General features: G+C 49.2%; 1 protein-coding gene across 1 annotated transcript; it reads left to right on the forward strand.

Moving 5' to 3' along the window:
* Positions 1–13,330: 13,330 nt before the first annotated feature.
* PKDREJ (polycystin family receptor for egg jelly) lies at positions 13,331–21,082 on the forward strand. Its single transcript, XM_010366434.2, has one exon. It carries the CDS (start codon positions 13,423–13,425, stop codon positions 20,176–20,178), a length of 6,756 nt encoding a protein of 2,251 aa, XP_010364736.2. The 5' UTR covers positions 13,331–13,422; the 3' UTR covers positions 20,179–21,082.
* Positions 21,083–22,529: the final 1,447 nt, after the last annotated feature.

Genomic DNA, 22,529 nt, shown 5'->3' on the forward strand with positions numbered 1-22,529 from the left:
GCGGAAGGGGCGGGGCGGGGCGGGGCGGCCGCGCTCTCCCGCTTGCTCACTGGTGGGTTTCGGACAGACCCGCCGTGGTCCAAGATCCGGGCCCGGCCGGACCACTCTGTAACGCGACGGGTCCGCGGACTCCCCTGCCATTGGGCTGCAGGAATCCGGGCCGGCTGGAGGGGCGCGTTGGCGTGAGCCCCCAGTGCACGCGCCTGCCCCCAAAGGACTGGAGCCTGGGGCAAGAGGGCGGGGACGCGGACCTGGGGATGCGCGCACCGCGGTCCAACCCCCTCCCCTCGCCAGGGGCTTCTCCCTGCAGGGGACCCTCCCGGGGAGGCGGCTGCTGTCAGGGTCCCTTGAGAGCAGAGAGCCCCGGGACAGCGGTCACTTTCAAGATTATGTCGTCGCGGTCGGCAGCCACACGCGCGCGCATGCACACACTCATTTGGCGTTCCGGACAGGCTTCACTGAGTCGTCCCCGCCGCCTCCCATCCTCCCTTCTCAAGGATTTGCCGCGGAAAAACCGCTGTCTCCTGCAGTAGCGGTTTCTGCCTCTGGGCTAGCCCGGCCCGGCCCGAACTCTGCCATCAGCCACACACCAGCCCCAGCCTAATGGGCTCCCCTAGTTTAATCTGCCCCCGCCCCAGGGTGCACGAATGAAGGACGTAGACCAAGTGCAGGGGCAGATCTGGCCTTTATTTAAAATGTTGATATTTTGTTCATCATGGACTTTTTGCATTAGTTTTGATTTTTGAAATATTTCATTGAAATATTTGTTTTATGTGAGAGCTGAAAAGATAAAACTCTTAGAAGAAAACAGAAGTAAATCTTCATGGCCTTGGATTTAGCAATGGATTCTTAGATGTAACATCAAAAGAACAAGCAACAACAACAAAATAGATAAGTTGGACTTTGTCAAAATTAAAAACTTTTCTGTATCCAAGGACACTACTCAGGAAACTGAAAAGATTAACACAATGGGAATAAGTATTTGTAAATCATATATTGGATAAGAGTCTAGAATCCCGAATATATAAAGAATTCTTGGCCGGGCACAGTGGCTCACGCTTGTAATCCCAGCACTTTGGGACGCTGAGGTAGGAGGGTCACCTGAAGTCAGGAGTTCAAGACTGGCCTGGCCAACATGGAGAAACTTCATCTCTATTAAAAGTACAAAAATAGGCCGGGCACGGTGGCTCACGCTTGTAATTTCAGCACTTTGGGAGGCCAAGGTGGGCGGATCACGAGGTCAGGAGATTGAGACCATCCTGGCTAACATGGTGAAACCCTGTCCCTACTAAAAATACAAAAAATTAGCTGGGCATAGCGGTGGGCACCTGTCATCCCAGCTCCTTGGGCGGCTGAGGCAGGAGAATGGCATGAACCCGGGGGGCAAAGTTTGCAGTGAGCCAAGATCGCGCCACTGCACTCCAGCCTGGGCCACACAGCCAGACTCCATCTCAAAAAAAATAAAAAGTACAAAAATAGCCAGGCATGGTGGCGCATGCCTATAATCCCAACTACTTGGGTGGCTGAGGCAGGAGAATTGCTTGAACCCGGAAGGTGGGGAGGTTGGAGTGAGCCGAGATTGTGCCACTGCACTCCAGTCTGGGCAACAGAGCCAGACTCCGTCTCAAAAAACCAAAAAACAAAAATAATTCTTACAACTCAACAGCGAAATGACAAACAGCCCAAATTTAAAGTGGGCAAAGAATTTGAGGTGACAGTTCTCCAAAGAAGACACACCTTTCACCTTTCACAGTGTTTTCAAGGTTCATTCATGCTGAAGGAAGGCAGACACAAAAGGTCACACCTGTATGACTGCACTTACATGCATGTCCAGAATAGGCAAGCATAGAGACAGAAAGAAGACTGGTGGTGACCAGGGACTGGGCGGATGGGGATGGTAACTCACCGAAGCCTTGAACTCCTGGCTCCGGCAATCGTCCTGCCTCAGCCTCCCATAAATGGTTACTTTTATGTGAACTTTACCTCAATAAAAGAGAATTTGTCTTATTGAGTTTTTGGTGCCCCTCCACCCTTAAATTTTGCACTTGAGTACCTCCCTGCTCCCCCACCTGGTTGGTGAAAGTGAAGATGGCCAATCCTCAAGCCTCTGATATTTCACTCCTGCAAAAACAAGGGGCCTCTGGCCCCCAGGCTGGAAGTGGTAGAGGAAGGGGGTGGGGGCGAGGAGAGATCTGACCTGGCTGACACTTGTGTTGCTGCTGGCGTCTGGCTGCACTCACCTGCAGGACTGACCCTTCCCTGGAGGGCGTGTTAGGCTCTTCAGAGGGCCACTCTGAGGGTCTCACTGAAGGCCTCTCATCTGTGGTCTCTCATTTAGGGGCTTCCCAGACATCCTTCAGCCTAGGGTTTGCAGATCTTTGGCCCACCTGCGACAGCCCACCACCCCCCAGACAACCCTTTTGGGCAAAGGGAGAGGGCAAAGGCCCTGGCTGAGGAGGGGAGAAGTTAATAAGCAATGAGGTATTCACTTCACTGTGTATTCGTCAATAGAATTCTGACTAGTACATGGGTTCAACTAGTATATGGGCTGAAGAAAACTTTATTTATTTTTATTTTTTGAGACGGAGTCTCACTTTGTCACCCAGGCTGGAGTGCAGTGGTGCAATCTCGGCTCACTGCAAGCTCCGCCTCCCGGGTTCCCGCCATTCTCCTGCCTCAGCCTCCGAGTAGCTGGGACTACAGGCGCCGCCACCGCGCCCGGCTAGTTTTTTGTATTTTTAGTAGAGACAGGGTTTCACCGTGTTAGCCAGGAGGGTCTCAATCTCCTGACCTCGTGATCCACCCGCCTCGGCCTCCCAAAGTGCTGGGATTACAGGCTTGAGCCACCGCGCCCAGCAAACCAAGAACTTTTTAGCCAAGGAGTGGGAAAGAACTAGGCTCAGGCAATGCATGTGCCTGAGCAGGGGTTTGTGGGGGGATATATAAATTCTTTTTATTAAAATATAAGATCTGTTTACCCAACATACTGGTTACAATAGTGAGAAAACCAGTCCCAGGGTGCTTAGCACCATTATTTGTAATGGAAAAATACAGACAGCAACCTTGACAACCACCAGTAGGAGAACAGATGAACTCTAGTATGCAGCCTTAGTAAAATACTCAACAGTCATGAAAATGAATAAACCAAAGCTACATGAATCAATGTGGTCTTTATAGCCTGTAGAAGAATATATGCAATATGATGGCATTATGGAAAGTCTAGTAACAGGCAAAACAGTATATTGCTAATAAACTTGTCCCTACGTAATAAAACAATAAAGAAATGCAAGAGAATAAAAACTAGACCTAGGTTAATAGTTACCCCTGGGAGGAGGCTGGGGATCCTTCCTTGAAGGATACACTGAGGCTTACAGTCCTATTGGGATTGTTTTATTTCTCTAGCTGGGGTATGGGCATATGAGTGGTCTTTATTCTTTTTTATATCTTTTTGTAAATCTTAGTTTATCATCAGTAAGAAGTACCCTTTGCCCCTCCCATTTCTCCCTGGCTACTGCCGCACCATGTCGGCAGAACTTACCCAAAGTTCTGTGCAGCCAGACGCCAGCAGCAACACAAGTGTCAGCCAGGTCAGATCTCTCCTCGCCCCCACCCCCTTCCTCTACCACTGTGATGACTGTGGTCATCTCCACCTCCCTATCTTCTTCCCATTTCCCCCTCAGTCCACTCCACTCAAACTTTTGCCCCACCACACCACTGACACTGCTCTTGTCCAGGACACCAAAGATGCCCTGTTCCCAAATTCAGTGGCCATTCATCTCTCTGACCTCAGCCATGTCGGACATGGCTGGCCACGCCCTCTTTCTTGAAACCCTCTGGCCCTGGCTTCCAGGACTGCCCCCCACCACCTCCCTGCTCTCCTGCCTTACTGCCCTCCTCCTCCAGCTCCACTCTGGCTGGAGCTTTACATATAGGACTCCAGGGTCTGTCCGCTTCTCCATAGTGCCTCCTCCCTATGTGACCACTGAGAACCCTAATCTGTCTTCAGTCCTGGCATTTATTTCCCCTACCCTAGTCTGCTCTGGCTGCCATTACAAAATATCACAGACTGAGTGGCTTAAACAATTTATTTCTTAGGCTCTGGAAGCTGGAATCCAAGATCAGGGTGACAGCACGGTCCAGTTCTTGGAGAAGGCCTTCTTCCTGGTTTGCTGACTGCTGCCATTTTATTTATTTATTTATTTTATTATTATTATTATTATTTTGAGACTGGAGTCTTGCTCTGTCACCAGGCTGGAGTGCAATGGCACGATCTTGGCTCACTGCAACCTCTGCTTCCTGGATTCAAGCAATTCTCCTGCCTCAGCCTCCTGAGTAGCTGGGACTACAGGCGCACACCACGAGGCCCAGCTAATTGTTTGTATTTTTAGCAGAGACGGGGTTTCACCATGTTGGCCAGGATGGTCTTGATCTCTTGACCTCTTGATCCACCCACCTCGGCCTCCCAAAGTGCTGGGATTACAGGCGTGAGCCACTGTGCCTGGCCAGACTGCTGCCGCCTTATGTTTTCACATGGTCTTTGTCTGGCATGTGCATGTGCATGGTGGTAGAGGGGGGATGTTTCTCCTCTTCTAAGGCTGCTGATATGGTTTGGCTGTGTCCCTACCCAAATCTCTTCTTGAATTCCCAGGTATTGTGAGAGGGACCCAGTAGGAGGTAATTGAATCATGGGGGCAGGTCTTTCCCATGCTGTTCCTGTGATCATGCATAGGTCTCATGAGATCTGATGGTTTTTAAAAGGGGAGTTTCCCTGCACAAGCTCTCTTCTCTTGTCTACTGCCATGTGAGACATGCCTTCCACCTTCCACCATGATTGTGAGACCTTTCCAGCCACGCGGAACTATGAGTCCAATAAACCTCTTTCTTTTGTAAATTGCCCAGTCTCAGGAATGTCTTCATCAGCAGTGTGAAAATGGACTAATACACTCACCATAAGTGCCCCACCCTCATGACCTAATTAACTCTAATTATTATACCACCCAAAGGGTACACCTCCAAATACCATCACGTTGGCAATTAGAGCTTCGGTATATTAATTCGGGGGGACACATTCACTCCACGGCACCCCTAAATACCAGACTTGGATCAGAATGACCAACAGGAAACTGCTGACATGTGACCATGTTTGATCTATCAAAGCAGCAACTTCCTGAGATCACACCTAATAAAGACCTCTTCCTGACAGGCACAGGGAGTCGTCCTCATTTGCTCTTTTTCACTCACATCTGATGTGCAGGGCCGGTTTCATGGGTGTGCACCTGGGCAGTCACATTCGGTCTCACACATAAAAGGGCCCTGTGCTTGCTTTAATGCTCTGCTGTAGCTGTCCAGATATTCCAAATAACGCTTGAATGAGGAACAATGCATTTTCCATTGGCAGAGGGCCCCCAAAATTACATAGCTGGTCCCTCTGACATCTAATCCATTAACCAGTGCTGTCTTTTCCACACACAAACCCAAACCAAGCCAAGATCAGCTCATGTACGCACCAGCTGACCCTCCAACACCCAGGCCTGCCCCTTCCACTTCACTGGGCCCTCCTCATTGGCCTACCTTCTTCCCCTCTTGCTTACCTTCAGTCTGTTTCCCGACAGCAGGGTGATGCTTGCAAGATGGAAATCAGGTCAGGCCCCTTTGCTGCTCAAAACCCTCCAAAGGCTTCCCAGCCCACGTGAGACAAAATGCAACCGTGTTAGTTACCGTGTCCTACAAGCCCCTGCCTGCTTTGTCTTTGGCCATCTCTCCAATTACATTTCCCCCACTCACTATCCTCCCCCTTACCCCAGACACACTACTAACCTCTCTCCTGCCTGTCTCAATGCTTTTGCACATACAATTCCCCCTGCTAGTGAGAGGTGACAACGTGGTAGCAGCCCTCCATCGCTCTCGGCGCCTCCTCGGCCTCTGCGTCCACTCTGGCCGGGCTTGAGGAACCCTTCAGCCCGCCGCTGCACTGTGACAGCCCCTCTCTGGGCCGGCCGAGGCCGGAGCCGACTCCCTCTGCTAGCGGGGAGGTGTGGAGGGAGAGGCCGAGCGGTAACCGGTGCTGCGCTCGGCGCTCGCGGGCCAGCGCGAGTTCCGGGTGGGCGCGGGCTCGGCGGGTTCTGCGCTGGGAGCCGCCGGCCCGGGCAGAGGGGCTTAGCACCCGGGCCAGCAGCTGCAGAGGGTGCGCCGTGTCCCCCAGCACTGCCGGCCCGCCCGCGCCACGCTCAAATTCTGGCCGGGCCTCAACCGCCTCCCCGCGGGGCAGGGCTTGGGACCTGCAGCCGCCATGCCCGAACCCCGCTCCCCGCGCCGTGGGCTCCCGCGCGGCCCAAGCCTCCCCGACGGGCGCCGCCCCCTGCTCCAGGGCGCCAGGTCCCATCGACCACCCAAGGGCTGAGGAGTGCTGGCGCGCGCTGCGGGACTGACAGGCACCTCCGCCCGCGGCCCTGGTGCGGGATCCACTAGACGAAGCCAGCTGGGCTCTTGAGTAGGGTGGGGACTTGGAGAACTCCTAGGTCTAGCTGAAGGATTGTATATGCACCAATCAGCACTCTGTGTCTAGCGCAGAGTTCGTGGATGCACCAATCAGCACTCGGTATCTAGCTAATCTAGTGGGAACTTGGAGAACTTTTATGTCTAGCTGTAGAACTGTAAAGGCACCAATCAGCACTTTGTATCTAGCTCAAGGTTTGTAAATGCACCAATCAGCCCTCTGTGTCTAGCTCAAGGTTTGTAAACACACCAATCAGCACCCTGTCAAAACAGACCAATCAGTTCTCTGTAAAATGGGCCAATCAGCTCTCTGCAAAGTGGACCAATCAGCAGGATGTGGGTGGGGTCCGATAAGGGAATAAAAGCAGGCTGTCCCCACCACCACCACCACCAGCAGCAGCAACCGTTGGGGGCGACCTGACTGGGTTAGCTTCCATGGAAGGGTTTGTTCCTTTGCTCTGGGTCTGTGCTGTGTTTATGAGCTGTAACACAGCAAAGATCTGCAGCTTCACTGCAGAAGTCGGTGAGACTACGAACAACTCCAAACCAGGAATGAATAACTTTGGATGTGCCACCTTTATGAACTGTAACACTCACTGCGAAGGTCTGCAGCTTTACTCCTGAAGTCAGGGAGACCATGAGCCCACTGGAAGGAATTAACTCTGGATACGTCCAAACATCAGAAGGAACAAACTGGGACACACCATCTTTAAGAACTGTAACACTCACTGTGAGCATCTGCGGCTTCATTCTTGAAGTCAGCATAGACCAAGAACCCACCAACTGACCAATTCTGGACACGCTAGGAATGCTATTCCTTATTTCTTTTCACGGCTTGCTCCTTCACTTCATGCAGATCTGTGGGCTTAGACAGCATCTCCCCAGAGGCCTATCTTGACTCTCATAGCTCATTCTTATTTCTTACCCTGCCTTACTTTTCTTCATACCACATTTCACAGCTGAAATCACACATATTATGTCTTGGCCTAATTACTTCTGATCACTCCCACTATAATAGAAAACTCTGTAAGAACTGGGACTGGGGCCAATGCCTAGAAAAATGTGTAGCATGTAATAGGTGCTGAAGAAATGTATGGAATAGGCTGGGCACGGTAGGCTCACACCTGTAATTTGGCACTTTAGGTGGCTGAGGGGGGAGGATTACTTGAAGCCAAGAGTTCAAGACCAGCCTGGACAACATAGGAAGACTATCTCTACCAAAATAAATAAAGTTAGCTGGAAGTAGTGGTGTGTACCTGTAGTCCTAGCTACTCAAGAGGTTGAGGCAGGAGAATCACTTGAGCTCAGGAATTGGCAGCTGCTGCAGTGAGCTGTGATGGTGCCACTGAACTCCAAACTGGATGATAGAGGAAGACCCTGTCTCAAAAAAAAAAAAAAAAAAAAAAAAAAAAGAGGGTACACTAAGAAAACAAAAAAGTGGTAGACCTAAATCCAACCATATCAATAATCATGTTAAATGGTGATGGTACCAATACTTCAACTAAAAGGCAGAGATTGACTAGATGAAAAAAAAAGCTCTATTACATGTTGCCTACAAAAGACCACTTTAAATATAAAGAAATGAGTAAGTTGAAAGTAAATGAAAAAAAAATATGCCACATAGGCAGTAAGCAAAAGAAGGTTAGTGTGGCTATTTTAACTAATATCAGGTAAATTAGACTCTGAAACAAAGATTACTGCCAGAGATAATGAGAGAAATTTCATGCCCAGATACGGTGGCTTATGCCTGTAATCCCAGCACTTTGGGAGGCTGAGGTGGGTGGATCACTTGAGCTCAGGAGTTCGAGACCAGAGTGAGTAACATGGCAAAACCTCATCTCTACAAAAAATACAAAAATCAGCCAGGCATGGTGGCACACACCTGTAGTACCAGCTACTTGGGAAACTGAGGTGGATCACCTAAGCCCAGGGAGGTCCAGGCTGCAGTGAGCTGTGATCACATCATTGCATTCCAGCCTGGGCAGCAGAGTGAGACTCTGTCTCAAAATAAACAAAAAACAAAACAACAAAAAGATATTTCATAATGATAAAAGGAGCAACTCATAAAAAAGACAACCACGAATGTGTATATATTTAATAAACAGAAGGCCAGGTGAGATGGCTCATGTCTGCAAACCCAGTACTTTGGAAGGTGGAGGGGGATGATATGGTTTGGTTCTGTGTCCCCACCCAGATCTCATCTTGAATAGTACTCCCATAATTCCCATGTGTTGTGTGGGGGGGATTCAGTGGGAGATACTGAATCATAGGGTTAGTTTTCCCCATATTGTTCTCATGGCAGTGAATAAGTCTCAGAAGATCTGATGGTTTTATCAGGGGTTTCTGCTTTTGCATCGTCCTCATTTTCTCTTGCCACTGCCATGTAAGAAGTACCTTTCGGCCGGGCGCAATGGCTCACGCCTGTAATCCTGGCACTTTGGGAGGCCGAGGCAGGCAGATCACAAGGTTAGGAGATCGAGATCATCCTGGCTAACATGGTGAAACCCCATCTCTACTAAAAATACAAAAAATTAGCCGGGCATGGTGGTGGGCGCCTGTAGTCCCAGCTACTCAGGATGCTGAGGCAGAAGAATGCCGTAAACCTGGGAGGCGAGCTTGCAGTGAGCTGAGATCGTGCCACTGCACTCCATCCTGGGTAACAGAGTGAGACTCCATCTCAAAAAAAAAAAAAAAAAAGAAGTGCCTTTTGCCTCCTGCCATGATTCTGAGGCCTCCCTAGCCATATGGAACTGTAAGTCCAATTAAACATCTTTTTCTTCCCAGTCCTGGGTATGTCCTTCCAGTCCTGGGTATGTCTTTATCAGCAGCATGAAAACAGACTAATACAGTAAATTGGTACCATTAGACTGGGGCATTGCAAAAACATACCTGAAAATGTGGAAGCAATTTTGGAACTGGGTAACAGGCAGAGGTTGGAACAGTTTGGAGGGCTCAGAAGAAGACAGGAAAATGTCGGAAAGTTTGGAACTTCCTAGAGACTTGTCGACTGGCTTTGCCCAAAATGCTGATAGCGATATGGACAATAAGGTCCAGGCTGAGGTGGTCTCAGATGGAGATGAGGAACTTGTTGGGAACTGGAGCAAAGGTGACTCTTGTTATGTTTTAGCAAAGAGACTGGCAGCATTTTGCCCCTGCCCTAGAGATTTGTGGGACTTTAAACTTGAGAGAGATGATTTAGGGTATCTAGTGGGAAGAAATTTCTTTTTTTTTGTTTTTTTTTTTTTTTTTTTTTGCGACGGAGTCTCGCGACTGTCGCCCAGGCTGGAGTGCGTGGCCGGTATCTCAGCCACTGCAGCTCCGCCTCTCGGTTTACACCTTATCCTTGCCGCCTCCCAAGTAGCTGGGACTACAGGCGCCGGCCAACGCGCCCGGCTAGTTTTTTTTTTTTTGTATTTTTTAGTAGAGACGGGGTTTCGCCGTGTTAGCTAGGTTGGTCTCGATCTCCTGACCTCGCGATCCACCCGTCTCGGCCTCCCAAAGTGCTGGGATTACAGGCTTGAGCCACCGCGCCCGGCCATGGAAGAAATTTCTAAGCAGCAAAACATTCAATAAGTAACTTAGGTGCTGTTAAAAGCATTCAGTTTTAAAAGGCAAACAGCATAGAAGTTTGAAAAATTTGCAGCCCGATAATGTGATAGAAAATTTCATTTTCTGAGAATTCAAACCAGCTGTAAAAATTTGTATAAGTAACAAGGAGCCAAATGTTAATCCCCAAGACAATGGGGAAAAGGTCTCCAGGGCATGTCAGAGGTCTTCATGGCAGCCCCTCCCATCACAGGCCTGGAGGCCTAGGAGGAAAAAGCAGTTTTGTGGGCCGGGCCCAGGGTCCCCAAGCTGTGTGCAGCCTAGGGACTTGGTGCCCTGTGTCCCAGCTGCTCCAGCTGTGGCTGAAAAAGGCCAATGTAGAGCTCGGGCTGTGGCTTCAGATGATGCAAGCCCCAAGCCTTGGAAGCTTCCCCGTGGTGTTGAGCCTGTGGTTGCACAGAAGTCAAGAATTGAGGTTTGGGCACCTCTGCCTAGATTTCAGAAGATGTATGGAAACACCTGGATGCCAGGCAGAAGTTTACTGTAGGGGGAGGGTTCTCATGGAGAACCTGTGCCAGCGCAGTGCAGAAGGGAAATGTGGGGTCAGAGCCCCCACACAGAGCCCCTACTGGGGCACCGCCTAGTGGAGCTGTGAGAAGAGGGCCACCATCCTCCAGACCCCAGAATGGTAGATTCACCAACAGCTTGCACCATGAGTCTAGAAAAGCTGTAGACACTCAACACCAGCCCATAAAGGCAACCAGGAGGGAGGCTGTACCCTGCAAAGTCATGGGGGTGGAGCTGCCCAAGACCATGGGAACCCACCTCTTGCATCAGCATGACCTGGATGTGAGGTATGAAGTCAAAGGAGATAATTTTGGAGCTTAGAATTTGACTGCCCCACTGGATTTCGGTCTTGCATGGGCCCTATAGCCCCTTTGTTTTGGCCAATTTCTCCCATTTGGAACGGTTGTATTTACCCAATGTCTGTACCGCATTGTATCTAGGAAATAACTAACTTGTTTTTGATTTTTTTTTTCTTTTTTTTGAGACAGTTTCATTCTTGTTGCCCAGGCTGGAGTGCAATGGCGTGATCTTGACTCACTGCAACCTCCACTTCCTGGGTTCAAGCGATTCTTCCGCCTCAGCCTCCCGAGTAGCTGGGATTACAGGCATGCACCACCATGCCTGGATAATTTTGTATTTTTAGTAGAGATGGAGTTTCTCTATGTTGGTCAGGCTGGTCTCAAACTCCCAACCTCAGGTGATCTGCCCGCCTCAGCCTCCCAAAGTGCTGGGATTACAGCCGTGAGCCACCGTGCCTGGCCAGTTGCTTTTGATTTTACAGGCTCATAAGCATAAGTGGCTTCCTTTGTCTTCGATGGGACTTTGGACTGTGGACTTTTGAGTTACTGTGAAATGAGTTAAGACTTGGCCGGGCGCGGTGGCTCAAGCCTGTAATCCCAGCACTTTGGGAGGCTGAGGCGGGCGGATCACGAGGTCAGGAGATCGAGACCATCCTGGCTAACACGGTGAAACCCCGTCTCTACTAAAAAATACAAAAAACTAGCCGGGCGACATGGCGGGCGCCTGTAGTCCCAGCTACTCAGGAGGCTGAGGCAGGAGAATGGCCTAAACCCAGGAGGCGGAGCTTGCAGTGAGCTGAGATCCGGCCACTGCACTCCAGCCTGGGCGGCAGAGCGAGACTCCGTCTCAAAAAAAAAAAAAAAAAAAAAAAAAAAGACTTTAGGGGACTGTTGGGAAGGCATGATTGGTTTTGAAATGTGAGATGAGATTTGGCAGGGGTGGAATGATATGGTTTGGCTCTGTGTCCCCACCCAAATCTCATCTTGAATTGTACTCCCATAATTCCCACATGTTGTGGGAGGGACTTGGTGGGAGATAATTGAGTCATCGGGGCAGTTTCCCCTATATTGTTTTGTGGCAGTGAATAAGTCTCAGGAGATCTGATGGTTTTATCAGGGGTTTCCACTTTTGCGTCTTCCTCATTTTCTCTTGCCACCACCAGGTAAGACGTGCCTTTTGTCTCCTGCCCTGATTCTGAGGCCTCCCCAGCCATATGGAACTGTAAGTCCAATTAAACCTCTTTTTCTTCCCAGTCTTGGGTATGCCTTTATCAGCAGCATGAAAATGGACTAACACAGGGGAGGGCCAATTAAGACCATGAGTTTGTGACTAGCCTGTGAAATACAGCAAGACACACCATCTCTACAAAAATAAAAAATTTAAAAAAATCAATCAGGGGTAGTGGTGTAGACCTATAGTCTGGGAGGCTAAGGCAGGAGGATTCCTTGAGCCCAGGAGTTCAAGGTTACAGTGAGCTATGATTGCACCATTGCACTCCAGCCTGGGCAACAGAGCAAGACCCTGTCTCTAAAATCATTCAATCAATCAATCAATCAATCAAGTCCCAAAATATACAGCAAAAATGGAGTTAAAGAATGAGGCCGGGTGCGGTGGCTCAAGCCTGTAATCCCAGCACTTTGGGAGGCCGAGACGGGCGGATCACGAGGTCAGGAGATCGAGACCATCCTGGCTAACACGGTGAAACCCCGTCACTACTAAAAATACAAAAAACTAGCCAGGCGAGGTGGCGGGCACCTGTAGTCCCAGCTACTCCGGAGGCTGAGGCAGGAGAATGGCCTAAACCCGGGAGGCGGAGCTTCCAGTGAGCTGAGATCCGGCCACTGCACTCCAGCCTGGGCGACAGAGCGAGACTCCGTCTCAAAAAAAAAAAAAAAAAAAAAAAAAAAAAGAATGAGGCCAGGCACAGTGGCTCACGCCTGTAATCCCAGCATTTTGGGAGGCCAAGGTGGGTGGATCACTTGAGGTCATGACACTGCACTCCAGCCTGGGTGACAGAGAGAGACTCCATCTCAAAAAACAAGCAAGCAAACAAAACAAAACAAAACAAAACAAAACAAAACAAAACACTCCAAGCCAGCTAGAAAGAAAAGAGCAAAGCGAACCCAAAAAAAGAAACCGAAAGTCAGACCTTCCTGTGCACCCAGGGATCTCAGTTTCCTCCTGATCTCCCACGCTATGACTGGCTTTCCCAAGGGTTCCTGCTGAAGCTCCTTGTCTGTGGTCTGCACGGGGCTGAACCGCCCTCCAGAGCCATCCTGACCCTGGGCCTGTACACACTTGGCGACGGAGAGGGGAGGGGTACCCGCAAAGCCCCCAGTGCCGACTGACCCCCAGCTCCGAGGTCACAGCTGCTCTCTGGGACTCTCTGTACCTGGGACCCCTCTGCCCGTGGCCTCCGACGCCCGAGACCCCCACTGTCCCCGCGACCCCCGCGGCAGTTGGGCGCGCCTCGCGGCCTCCACGGCGCCTCCCAGCTTCTCCTGGGTCGGCGCCATGAGGCCTGGGCCCGCTCTCCTCCTTCTGGGCCTGGGCCTGGGCCTGAGCCTCGGCCGCCTCCCGCTGCCGCCGGCTCCTCGCGAGGCACAAGCCGCCGTCCCCGGGGCGCCCAGAGGCCTCCTCAGGGGCGCCCAGGGCCTCGGGGTGCGCGGCGGCCGCGCCCTCCTCAGTTTGCGGCCCAGCGCGGTGCGGGCGGGCGGCGTGGTCCTGAGCGGCCGCGGCAGCCTCTGCTTCCCCCGTGGAGGGGCCAGGTGGCGCTGGTACTGCCTTGTGTTGCGCGTCCTGCTCAGCGCCCAACGCCTGTCCCGGCCCGCCGTGCCCACGCTCGTCGATCTGCAGCTCACGGCGCGCGGCGGTCGCCTCTCCCTGACGTGGTTCGCGCCGCTACCGCGCTGGCCCCGGCGCTTGGCCTGGGCTTTCCGCCTGCGGCTGCTCGGACCCGGCGCCGCCCGCCCGGCCTCCCCCGCGGCCCGCGTCTTCCCGCGCTCCGCCGCGCCGGACCCGCGGCCCCAACCGGGCTTCGTGGCCCGCACCGAGTGCCCCACAGACGGTCCCGCGCGCCTGATGTTGCAGGTCGTCAACTCATCCCGCCACAGAGCCGTCGAGTCGTCCGTCTCCTGTCAGATAAACGCCTGCGTCATCCAGCGCGTGAGGATCAACACGGACCAGAGGGGCGCCCCCGTGCGCCTGAGCATGAAGGCGGAGGCCACCATCAACGCCTCGGTGCAGCTGGACTGCCCGGCTGCGCTTGCCATCTCCCAGTACTGGCAGGTGTTCTCAGTACCCGCCGTGGGCCACGCGCCCGACTGGACGCAGCCCTTGGATCTGCCCCAGCTCGAGATCAGGAAGAGCCCCTTGTTCATTCACATCCCCAGCAATTCGTTACAGTGGGGAGTGTATGTGTTTAATTTCACGGTGTCCATCACCACAAGGAACCCCAAGATGCCCGAGGTGAAAGATTCGGACGCCGTCTATGTCTGGATTGTCAGGAGTTCCCTGCAGGCGGTGATGCTTGGCGATGTCAACATAACAGCTAATTTCACAGAGCAGCTGATTCTGGACGGGTCCACATCCTCGGACCCAGATGCGGACAGCCCGTTACAGGGACTCCAATTCTTTTGGTACTGTACCACAGATCCCAGAAACTACCGTGGGGATCGAATAATCCTGGGGAGCAAGGAAGTCTGTCACCCCGAGCAAGCTAATCTGAAGTGGCCCTGGGCCACGGGCCCTGTACTGACACTTTTGCCGGAAACACTTAAAGGCGACCACGTGTATTTCTTCAGAATGGTGATTCAGAAGGACTCTAGGACAGCTTTTTCTGATAAGAGGGTCCACCTGCTCCAAGGACCAAAAGCCATAGCCCACATCACATGTATCGAAAATTGTGAGAGAACCTTCATTGTCTCTGATAGATTTTCTTTGTTCCTAAATTGCACAAATTGTGCAAGCCGTGATTTCTATACATGGTCAATTTTGTCTTCTTCAGGTGGTGAGATGCTATTTGATTGGATGGGGGAAACTGTAACAGGAAGGAATGGTGCTTATCTGTCTATAAAAGCTTTTGCTTTTCAGCATTTTTTGGAAGCTGAGTTTTCAATTTCTCTACATCTAGCAAGTTGGAGTGGAGCTACCTCAGTCTTCAGGCATTCCTTTATTATTAACCATGGCCCTCAAATCGGAGAATGCAAAATTAATCCAGCTAAAGGAGTTGCACTTATTACTAAATTTGTTGTACAGTGTAGTAATTTTAGGGATAAGCACGTCCCTCTTACATATAAAATAATTGTTTCTGATTTGCACAGTGTTGGTGAAATAAGTTCAGTAAAAGAGAACACCCTGGGGACCATCCTGTACTTGGGGCCTCAGTCCACATCACCCCCTTCCTTTCTCCCTGTTGGTATGGTGGCTAATCAATATGCCTTGAAGATATATGTCCAAGTCTATGACTCTCTAGGAGCTTTTTCTCAGGTGACTTTGCATGCCACTGCACAAGCTCCCACTGACAAAAATTCATCAAAGACTGTGTTGAATCAGTTACTCAGTTTCACCATGGGACCAAGTTCATTGCTGTCTACTTTGATTCAAAAGCAGGATTTTTTACCTGCAGGTTACTTACTGTATATAGTAGCTTCCGTTTTGAATAACATGAAAACTGAATTACCTCTCCAAAATGACAGAGTCAATCTCCGAAAACACCTCATCAATAAGTCTTTCCTTCTTCCTGTAAGCACTTTGGTGGAAATTGGCCAGGTAGTCATGACTATTACCAAATTAACCCAGAAACCCTCTGAATTCATTTGGGATGCTCAGAAACGTGCCACCATGAGGATATGGCAGGCAAATCAAGCCCTACAAGAATATCAACAAAAAGATAAACGCTTTCAATCTGAACAAATAGAAATCGTGAGCACTGGAATATTAATTAGTTTGTCTAATATTCTTAAAATGACTTCTCCTCACCAAGTGGTTAAAGATCCTTTCTATGTAATAGAATCTTTATCAGACACAATACTGGCTAATAAAGTGCCAGGGAACAAAACCACCTCAATGAGAACCCCCAATTTCAACATGTATGTCAAGAAAGTTGAAAAGTGGGATGTTACCCAGGTCTTCGGAAATGAGAAACACTGCAGAAATTGTTTTTATCCAACACTCAATGCGAGCAGTGTTCCTGGTCTGTCTGCAAATGCTCCCATTTCCACAATGTTTTGTGATTTCACAAATGACCCCTTTCCTTGGTTAAATGATCAGGAAAACACTTCGGTACAGGTGTTTGGATTCAGAATGACAGGAGTTGCAGATAATGGTAGCGTGCTAGAGATCACACCTGATGTAGCGGAAGTGTACCTCATCAGGAAAAACTTGACCTTTGCAGCTTTTAATCTCACAGTGGGACCCAACGGAGATGTTGATGGGTCCTCAAAGAAGACAACAGGTGGGTTTAGTTTTCAAGTGGACAGCAGAGTGCTTAGGGAGGTGCTGGTCCACATAGTGACAGAAGTGATGGTGCTGTTCACAGTGTTGGTGTACAGAGGCAGTCAGATCACTCCCACAGCACTGGTCGCCACCTTCCTAGTGCCTCATGACATCCCTCCAGTTGCCAGCCAGAGCGCCCTGTTTGACTCGGCCTGCACAGTGAAGAAGGCCCGTGTAGTCTGTCTCCCCGTGTCCCTGCTGCAACTCATAGCTCAGCACAGCCACTCTCCCCACTGTACTGTATCCATAGTTCTGCAGGCACCTCATTTTGTCATGAAGCCTAATGACGAGCTAGTGAGAATTTCTATTTTCAGCATCCAGTGCTTGGACATGTATGGGATCCAGAGTGAATGGAGAGAGGGTTACTGCGTTCTTGGTGAGAAGACCAGCTGGCATGACGTGCACTGCATCTGCAAGAACATAGTGAGGGCCAGACGACAGCTGGGCGCAGTCGGACTCACCAACATTCACCTGCGTACCCACTATGTGATGGCCAAGATGATTGTGATCCCTAATCCTGTGGATCTACGGTTAAACATCATCAAGAGCCTTCACCAAAACCCTGTGACTCTCTTCACTGTGCTTTCCATTATTCTCTTATACGTGATCCTAGCTTTTTGGGCCTTATACAGGGATGAAATTGACCAGCATCTTCGGGGGCATGTGATAGTTCTACCAGATAATGATCCTTATGATAATTTATGCTACTTGGTGACTATTTTTACAGGAAGTCGTTGGGGGTCTGGGACCAGGGCCAATGTCTTTGTGCAACTTAGAGGAAATGTGAGTACCAGTGATGTGCATTGTTTAAGCCATCCACATTTTACAACTCTCTACCGAGGTAGCATCAACACTTTCCTCCTAACGACAAAAAGTGACTTGGGGGACATCCATTCCATCCGTGTGTGGCACAACAACGAGGGTCATTCGCCTAGCTGGTATTTAAGTAGAATCAAAGTGGAAAATCTGTTTAGCAGGCACATTTGGCTGTTCATATGCCAGAAATGGCTTTCTATTGATACCACTTTGGACAGAACATTTCACGTTACCCATCCAGATGAGCCTCTGACTAGAAAAGACTTTTTCTTTATAGATGTGAGTAGTAATCTCCAGAAAAACCACATGTGGTTCTCTATTTTTGCTAGTGTTGTTGCTAAAACATTCAATAGGCTCCAGAGATTGTCCTGTTGTTTAGCAATGTTGCTAAGCTCTCTTCTTTGTAACATTATGTTCTTTAATCTAAATAGACAAGAACAAACTGAGTCAAGAGAGAGGAGGTACATGAGATCAATGATGATAGGAATTGAAAGTGTCTTAATTACAATCCCTGTGCAATTATTAATAACTTTTTTGTTCACCTATTCCCAGAGGAAACCTCAAGCGGATCTAGAGGAGGTATCTCCTCAAAATCATCCTCTAATGTCAGAAGCAAGTGAGCACTGGGAAGAATGCTTAAGAAAATGGCATGCTTATGAAACTGCTAAGGCACACCCCAGGGAGGTTGCAAAACCTGCATCTAAAGGAAAGCCCAGGCTTCCAAAGCCTTCTCCTAAGGCAACCTCCAAACCCAAGCACAGGCATAGGAAAGCACAAATCAAGACCCCAGAGACCCCCAGGCCAAATACAAATTCCAATAACAACATAGAAGACAATCAGGATGTCCACTCCAAAGAGCATCCTTCCCAACAGGATCTCCAGCAGCTTAAGAAAAAACCCCAGATCATCCTGCCTTGGTGGTGTGTTTATGTTGCATGGTTTTTGGTTTTTGCTACTTCTAGCATATCCTCATTCTTCATCGTATTTTACGGACTGACTTACGGCTATGACAAGTCAATAGAATGGCTCTTTGCATCTTTTTGTTCATTCTGTCAGTCAGTTTTTCTGGTGCAGCCATCTAAAATTATACTCTTGTCAGGCTTCAGAACAAATAAACCCAAGTATTGCAAAAACCTTTCGTGGTCAACCAAGTATAAATATACTGAGATCAGGTTGGATGGAATGAGAATGCATCCAGAAGAAATGCAGAGGATACATGACCAGATTGTCCGAATCCGAGGCACGAGGATGTACCAACCCCTTACAGAAGATGAAATCAGAATATTCAAAAGAAAGAAGAGGATCAAGAGAAGAGCACTCCTGTTTCTGAGTTACATTCTAACTCACTTTATCTTTCTAGCCCTTCTGTTGATCCTTATCGTCCTACTACGTCACATTGACAGCTTTTACTATAACCAGTTTATTCGTGATCGGTTCTCTATGGATCTTGCTAACGTGACTAAGCTAGAAGACATCTATAGATGGCTAAAGAGCGTGCTGTTGCCTTTGTTGCACAATGACCTGAATCCAACATTTCTTCCTGGAAGCTCATCTAAAATCCTTGGCCTTCCATTGATGAGGCAAGTGAGAGCAAAATCTAGTGAAAAAATGTGTCTACCTGCCGAAAAGTTTGTGCAAAACAGCATCAGAAGAGAAACTCATTGTCATCCCAAATATGGCATTGACCCAGAAGACACAAAAAACTACTCTGGCTTTTGGAATGAAGTTGATAAGCAGGCTATAGATGAGAGTACCAATGGATTTACTTATAAGCCTCAAGGAAAGCAATGGTTGTATTATTCCTATGGAGTACTACACACCTATGGATCTGGAGGATATGCACTCTATTTTTTTCCAAAACAGCAGCAGTTTAATTCCACACTGAGGCTCAAAGAACTTCAAGAAAGCAATTGGCTGGATGAGAAGACATGGGCTGTGGTTTTGGAATTAACGACTTTTAATCCAGATGTAAATCTGTTCTGTAGCATTTCAGTCATATTTGAGGTCTCTCAGTTAGGAGTTGTCAACACAAGCATATCTCTGTACTCTTTTTCACTTGCTGATTTTGACAGAAAAACTTCAGCAGAAATCTACTTGTATGTGGCCATTCTCATTTTTTTCTTAGCCTACGTTGTGGATGAGGGTTGTATCATTATGCAAGAAAGAGCTTCCTATGTGAGAAGTGTGTATAATTTGCTCAACTTTGCTTTAAAATGCATATTTACTGTGTTGATTGTGCTCTTTCTCAGGAAACATTTCCTGGCCACTGGCATAATTCAGTTTTACTTGTCGAACCCTGAAGACTTCATTCCCTTTCATGCAGTTTCTCAGGCAGATCACATCATGAGGATAATTTTGGGTTTCCTGTTATTTCTGACAATTTTGAAGACCCTCAGGTATTCCAGATTCTTCTACGATGTGCGCCTGGCTCAGAGGGCCATCCAGGCTGCCCTCCCTGGCATCTGCCACATGGCATTTGTTGTGTCCGTGTATTTCTTTGTATATATGGCTTTTGGTTACCTGGTGTTTGGTCAGCATGAATGGAACTACAGTAACTTGATTCATTCCACTCAGACAGTATTTTCCTATTGTGTCTCAGCTTTCCAGAACACTGAATTTTCCAATAACAGGATTCTGGGGGTCCTGTTCCTCTCATCTTTCATGCTGGTGATGATCTGTGTCTTGATCAACTTATTTCAGGCTGTAATTCTGTCTGCATACGAGGAAATGAAGCAGCCTGTGTATGAGGAGCCATCAGATGAAGTGGAAGCAATGACCTATTTGTGCCGTAAGCTGAGAACCATGTTCAGCTTTCTGACCTCACGATCTAAGGCCAAAGATGAGCCTGAGTTCTTTATTGACATGCTGTATGGGCAGCCAGAGAAGAACAGCCGCCGTTATCTGGGGCTGAAGACCAGAAACATCAACGGGAAGAAAATGGTTTACCTTGTTGTTTGATGGATGATCGTTTCATGAGTCACAAGCAAGTGTTCCCCCAAATGCTGAGTCTGTGGGATTAAGGGGATTAGGGAGTGTCAGTGGCTTAGTCATGCTTTCTACTCATGTCCTTCACAAGGCGCATCCCCTACATTTGGAAGAATCCCCAATCTTGGCCTCTGCTCTTGGGAATGTAAAAGTTGGTGTGGTATAGCATCTGGGGAGACAGCAGGATCACAGTGTGCAATTCCTGGACTGATTTCCTTTTAGAGGGGAGTTATATGACTCCCTGTACAAGGGCAATCCTGTTTCTTTGGTGCCTGCAATTTAGAGAAGGCAGAGCCACTGGTTTCGAGAACCAGATTTGAGAGAGGGACCTGGCTAGGGTGGAGCATTGTCTAGGTGTTTCTGTGCTTGACCCACGCTGGAAGCCGATGGCCTGTTGCTCCTGACAGAGCCCCAAACTCCTTGGCCTTGCTGGGAGGCCCCTTTGTAGATCAGGGCTGCTGAGCCTCCCCTCCTCTTGGTCCATCTGGGCTTAGGGCCTCGTGGGGAGTTCCAGGACTTGCTTCATGCTTGGGAATGCAGAAGTGGTGCTTCTCATTTATTCTTAAAGCTACTGGTAGTTAAAGTAAAATTCAGTAACATTTTCTGACCAAGACACGTGTTTTGTTAAACAACAAAAAGGTGTATATGGGTTCATATTGAAATATGTCTATGTGTTGAATATAGCAACATATGCATCTAGGATTTGGGCATTTGGTTATTTATGGTGTGCCGGACTATTTAGGAATAAGGAAAATGTGGTTTATCACTTCAGGGAAACAAGGGCCGGTAGCTGTACTATTTTCACTCAGAAACATGTTCATTTATGTAGATGCCACTTTAAGCTTTATCAGAATTAAATGTGAGATTTCTTCTTTGAGCCTTGCAGTGATTTCTGTGTGAGGGGCATATACACATACAGCTCCTGCCCTCAAAGTGGAGGCCTAGAAAAGGGGGACAACCAAATGAGATGGGTGGCTGCTTTGTACCCACTTCGGTGTCCCTGTCATCTTCAGCTGCACTGAAATGGCCATACCACACTAGGCCCCTGCAGACACACATAGACTCCTTTCGTCGTTTTCTTCGAGGAGACGCCTAGACCTGGGCAGAATGTAGTTCTGTCTCACTTGTTGCCAGGTGGGAAGATGAAAAGGTCTCATGATTCACCCAAGGCCTCACACAGTTAAAAAGGGTCAGAAGGTTACATGGTGGCTGGGCGCAGTGGCTCACACCTGTAATCCTAGCACTTTGGGAGGCTGAGGTGGGTGGATCACTTGAGGTCAGGAGTTCAAGACCAACCTGGCCAACATGGCGAAACCCCATATCTACTAAATATACAAATATTAGCCGGGCATGGTGGTGGGCACCTGTAGTCCCAGGTACTCAAGAGACTGAGGTAGGAGAATCACCTGAACCCAGGAGGCAGAGGCTGCAGTGAGCCGAGATCTGCACTCCAGCCTGGGCAACAGAGCAAGACTCTATCTCAAAAGAAGCAACAAAAAAGGAGGTCAGATGGGGATTTTCTAACTTCCCTGGTGGGAAGGCCATGGGAGTGGCCTGGCCCACACTGGCTCACTGCTTCCGACTGGGGCACATGTTCTTGAGACAGTGCCTCTCTTAACCACCTGACTTCTGAATGGATTGAGGAAAAGGGTCAGCAGGTGTCCACATGATTACTTTTTACTGATAGAGGCTGGTTGCAGTCAGGTCAAATGCACTTGCCCACTGAACTACAGAATGAGGGAGCTCGAGACCCAGTTGCAGGCAAACTGCAGAGGCCTGCCCTTCAAGGCAGCAGTGACTGCTGGCAGAAGGGCAAGGCAGAGACACATGCTGTCTGTGGGTGGGCCTTCTCCTCCAATTTGGTAATCCGCTGAAGTCCCTGCCGCTTCTCAGGGGCTGAGTGGGATCAGGGTAGGCTAGTTGGCCTCCCTTCCCAGGAAGCAAGCACCAGGCGTGGAGAAAGGTTTCCCACCAACACAGCCTGAGCTGTGCAGTGGGAGAATGAGTTACTAATGAGTCAGGAGGGCCACAGTTGTAACCACAGGGGCCACATGGGCAGAGGCCGTAGGGAGTCATTGGAGGCCCAGGAACAACCACTGGAGGTGGTTTGAGTGACGACCAGGGACAGCTGCTGTGGGACCTGCCAAATGAGACAAGAATCTCAATTTCTTGGTGAAAGTGAGAAAACCAACAGTCACAGGACTCTTTCCAGGCATGTTGGGAAAGAGAGTACGAGGGGTTTTCTTCTAACCTGATAAGAGTGATGACAGGTATTTATACAGTTTAGAAACAAGGAGATGCCAATTATACCATTATCAGGAGGA

This window comes from Rhinopithecus roxellana, chromosome 13, assembly GCF_007565055.1.
Source record: "Rhinopithecus roxellana isolate Shanxi Qingling chromosome 13, ASM756505v1, whole genome shotgun sequence".
NCBI lineage: Eukaryota > Metazoa > Chordata > Mammalia > Primates > Cercopithecidae > Rhinopithecus > Rhinopithecus roxellana.

What these genes read in the sequence shown, in the direction of transcription:
- PKDREJ (XM_010366434.2), top strand. Translation starts at nt 13,423, where the DNA reads ATGAGGCCTGGGCCCGCTCTCCTCCTTCTGGGCCTGGGCCTGGGCCTG.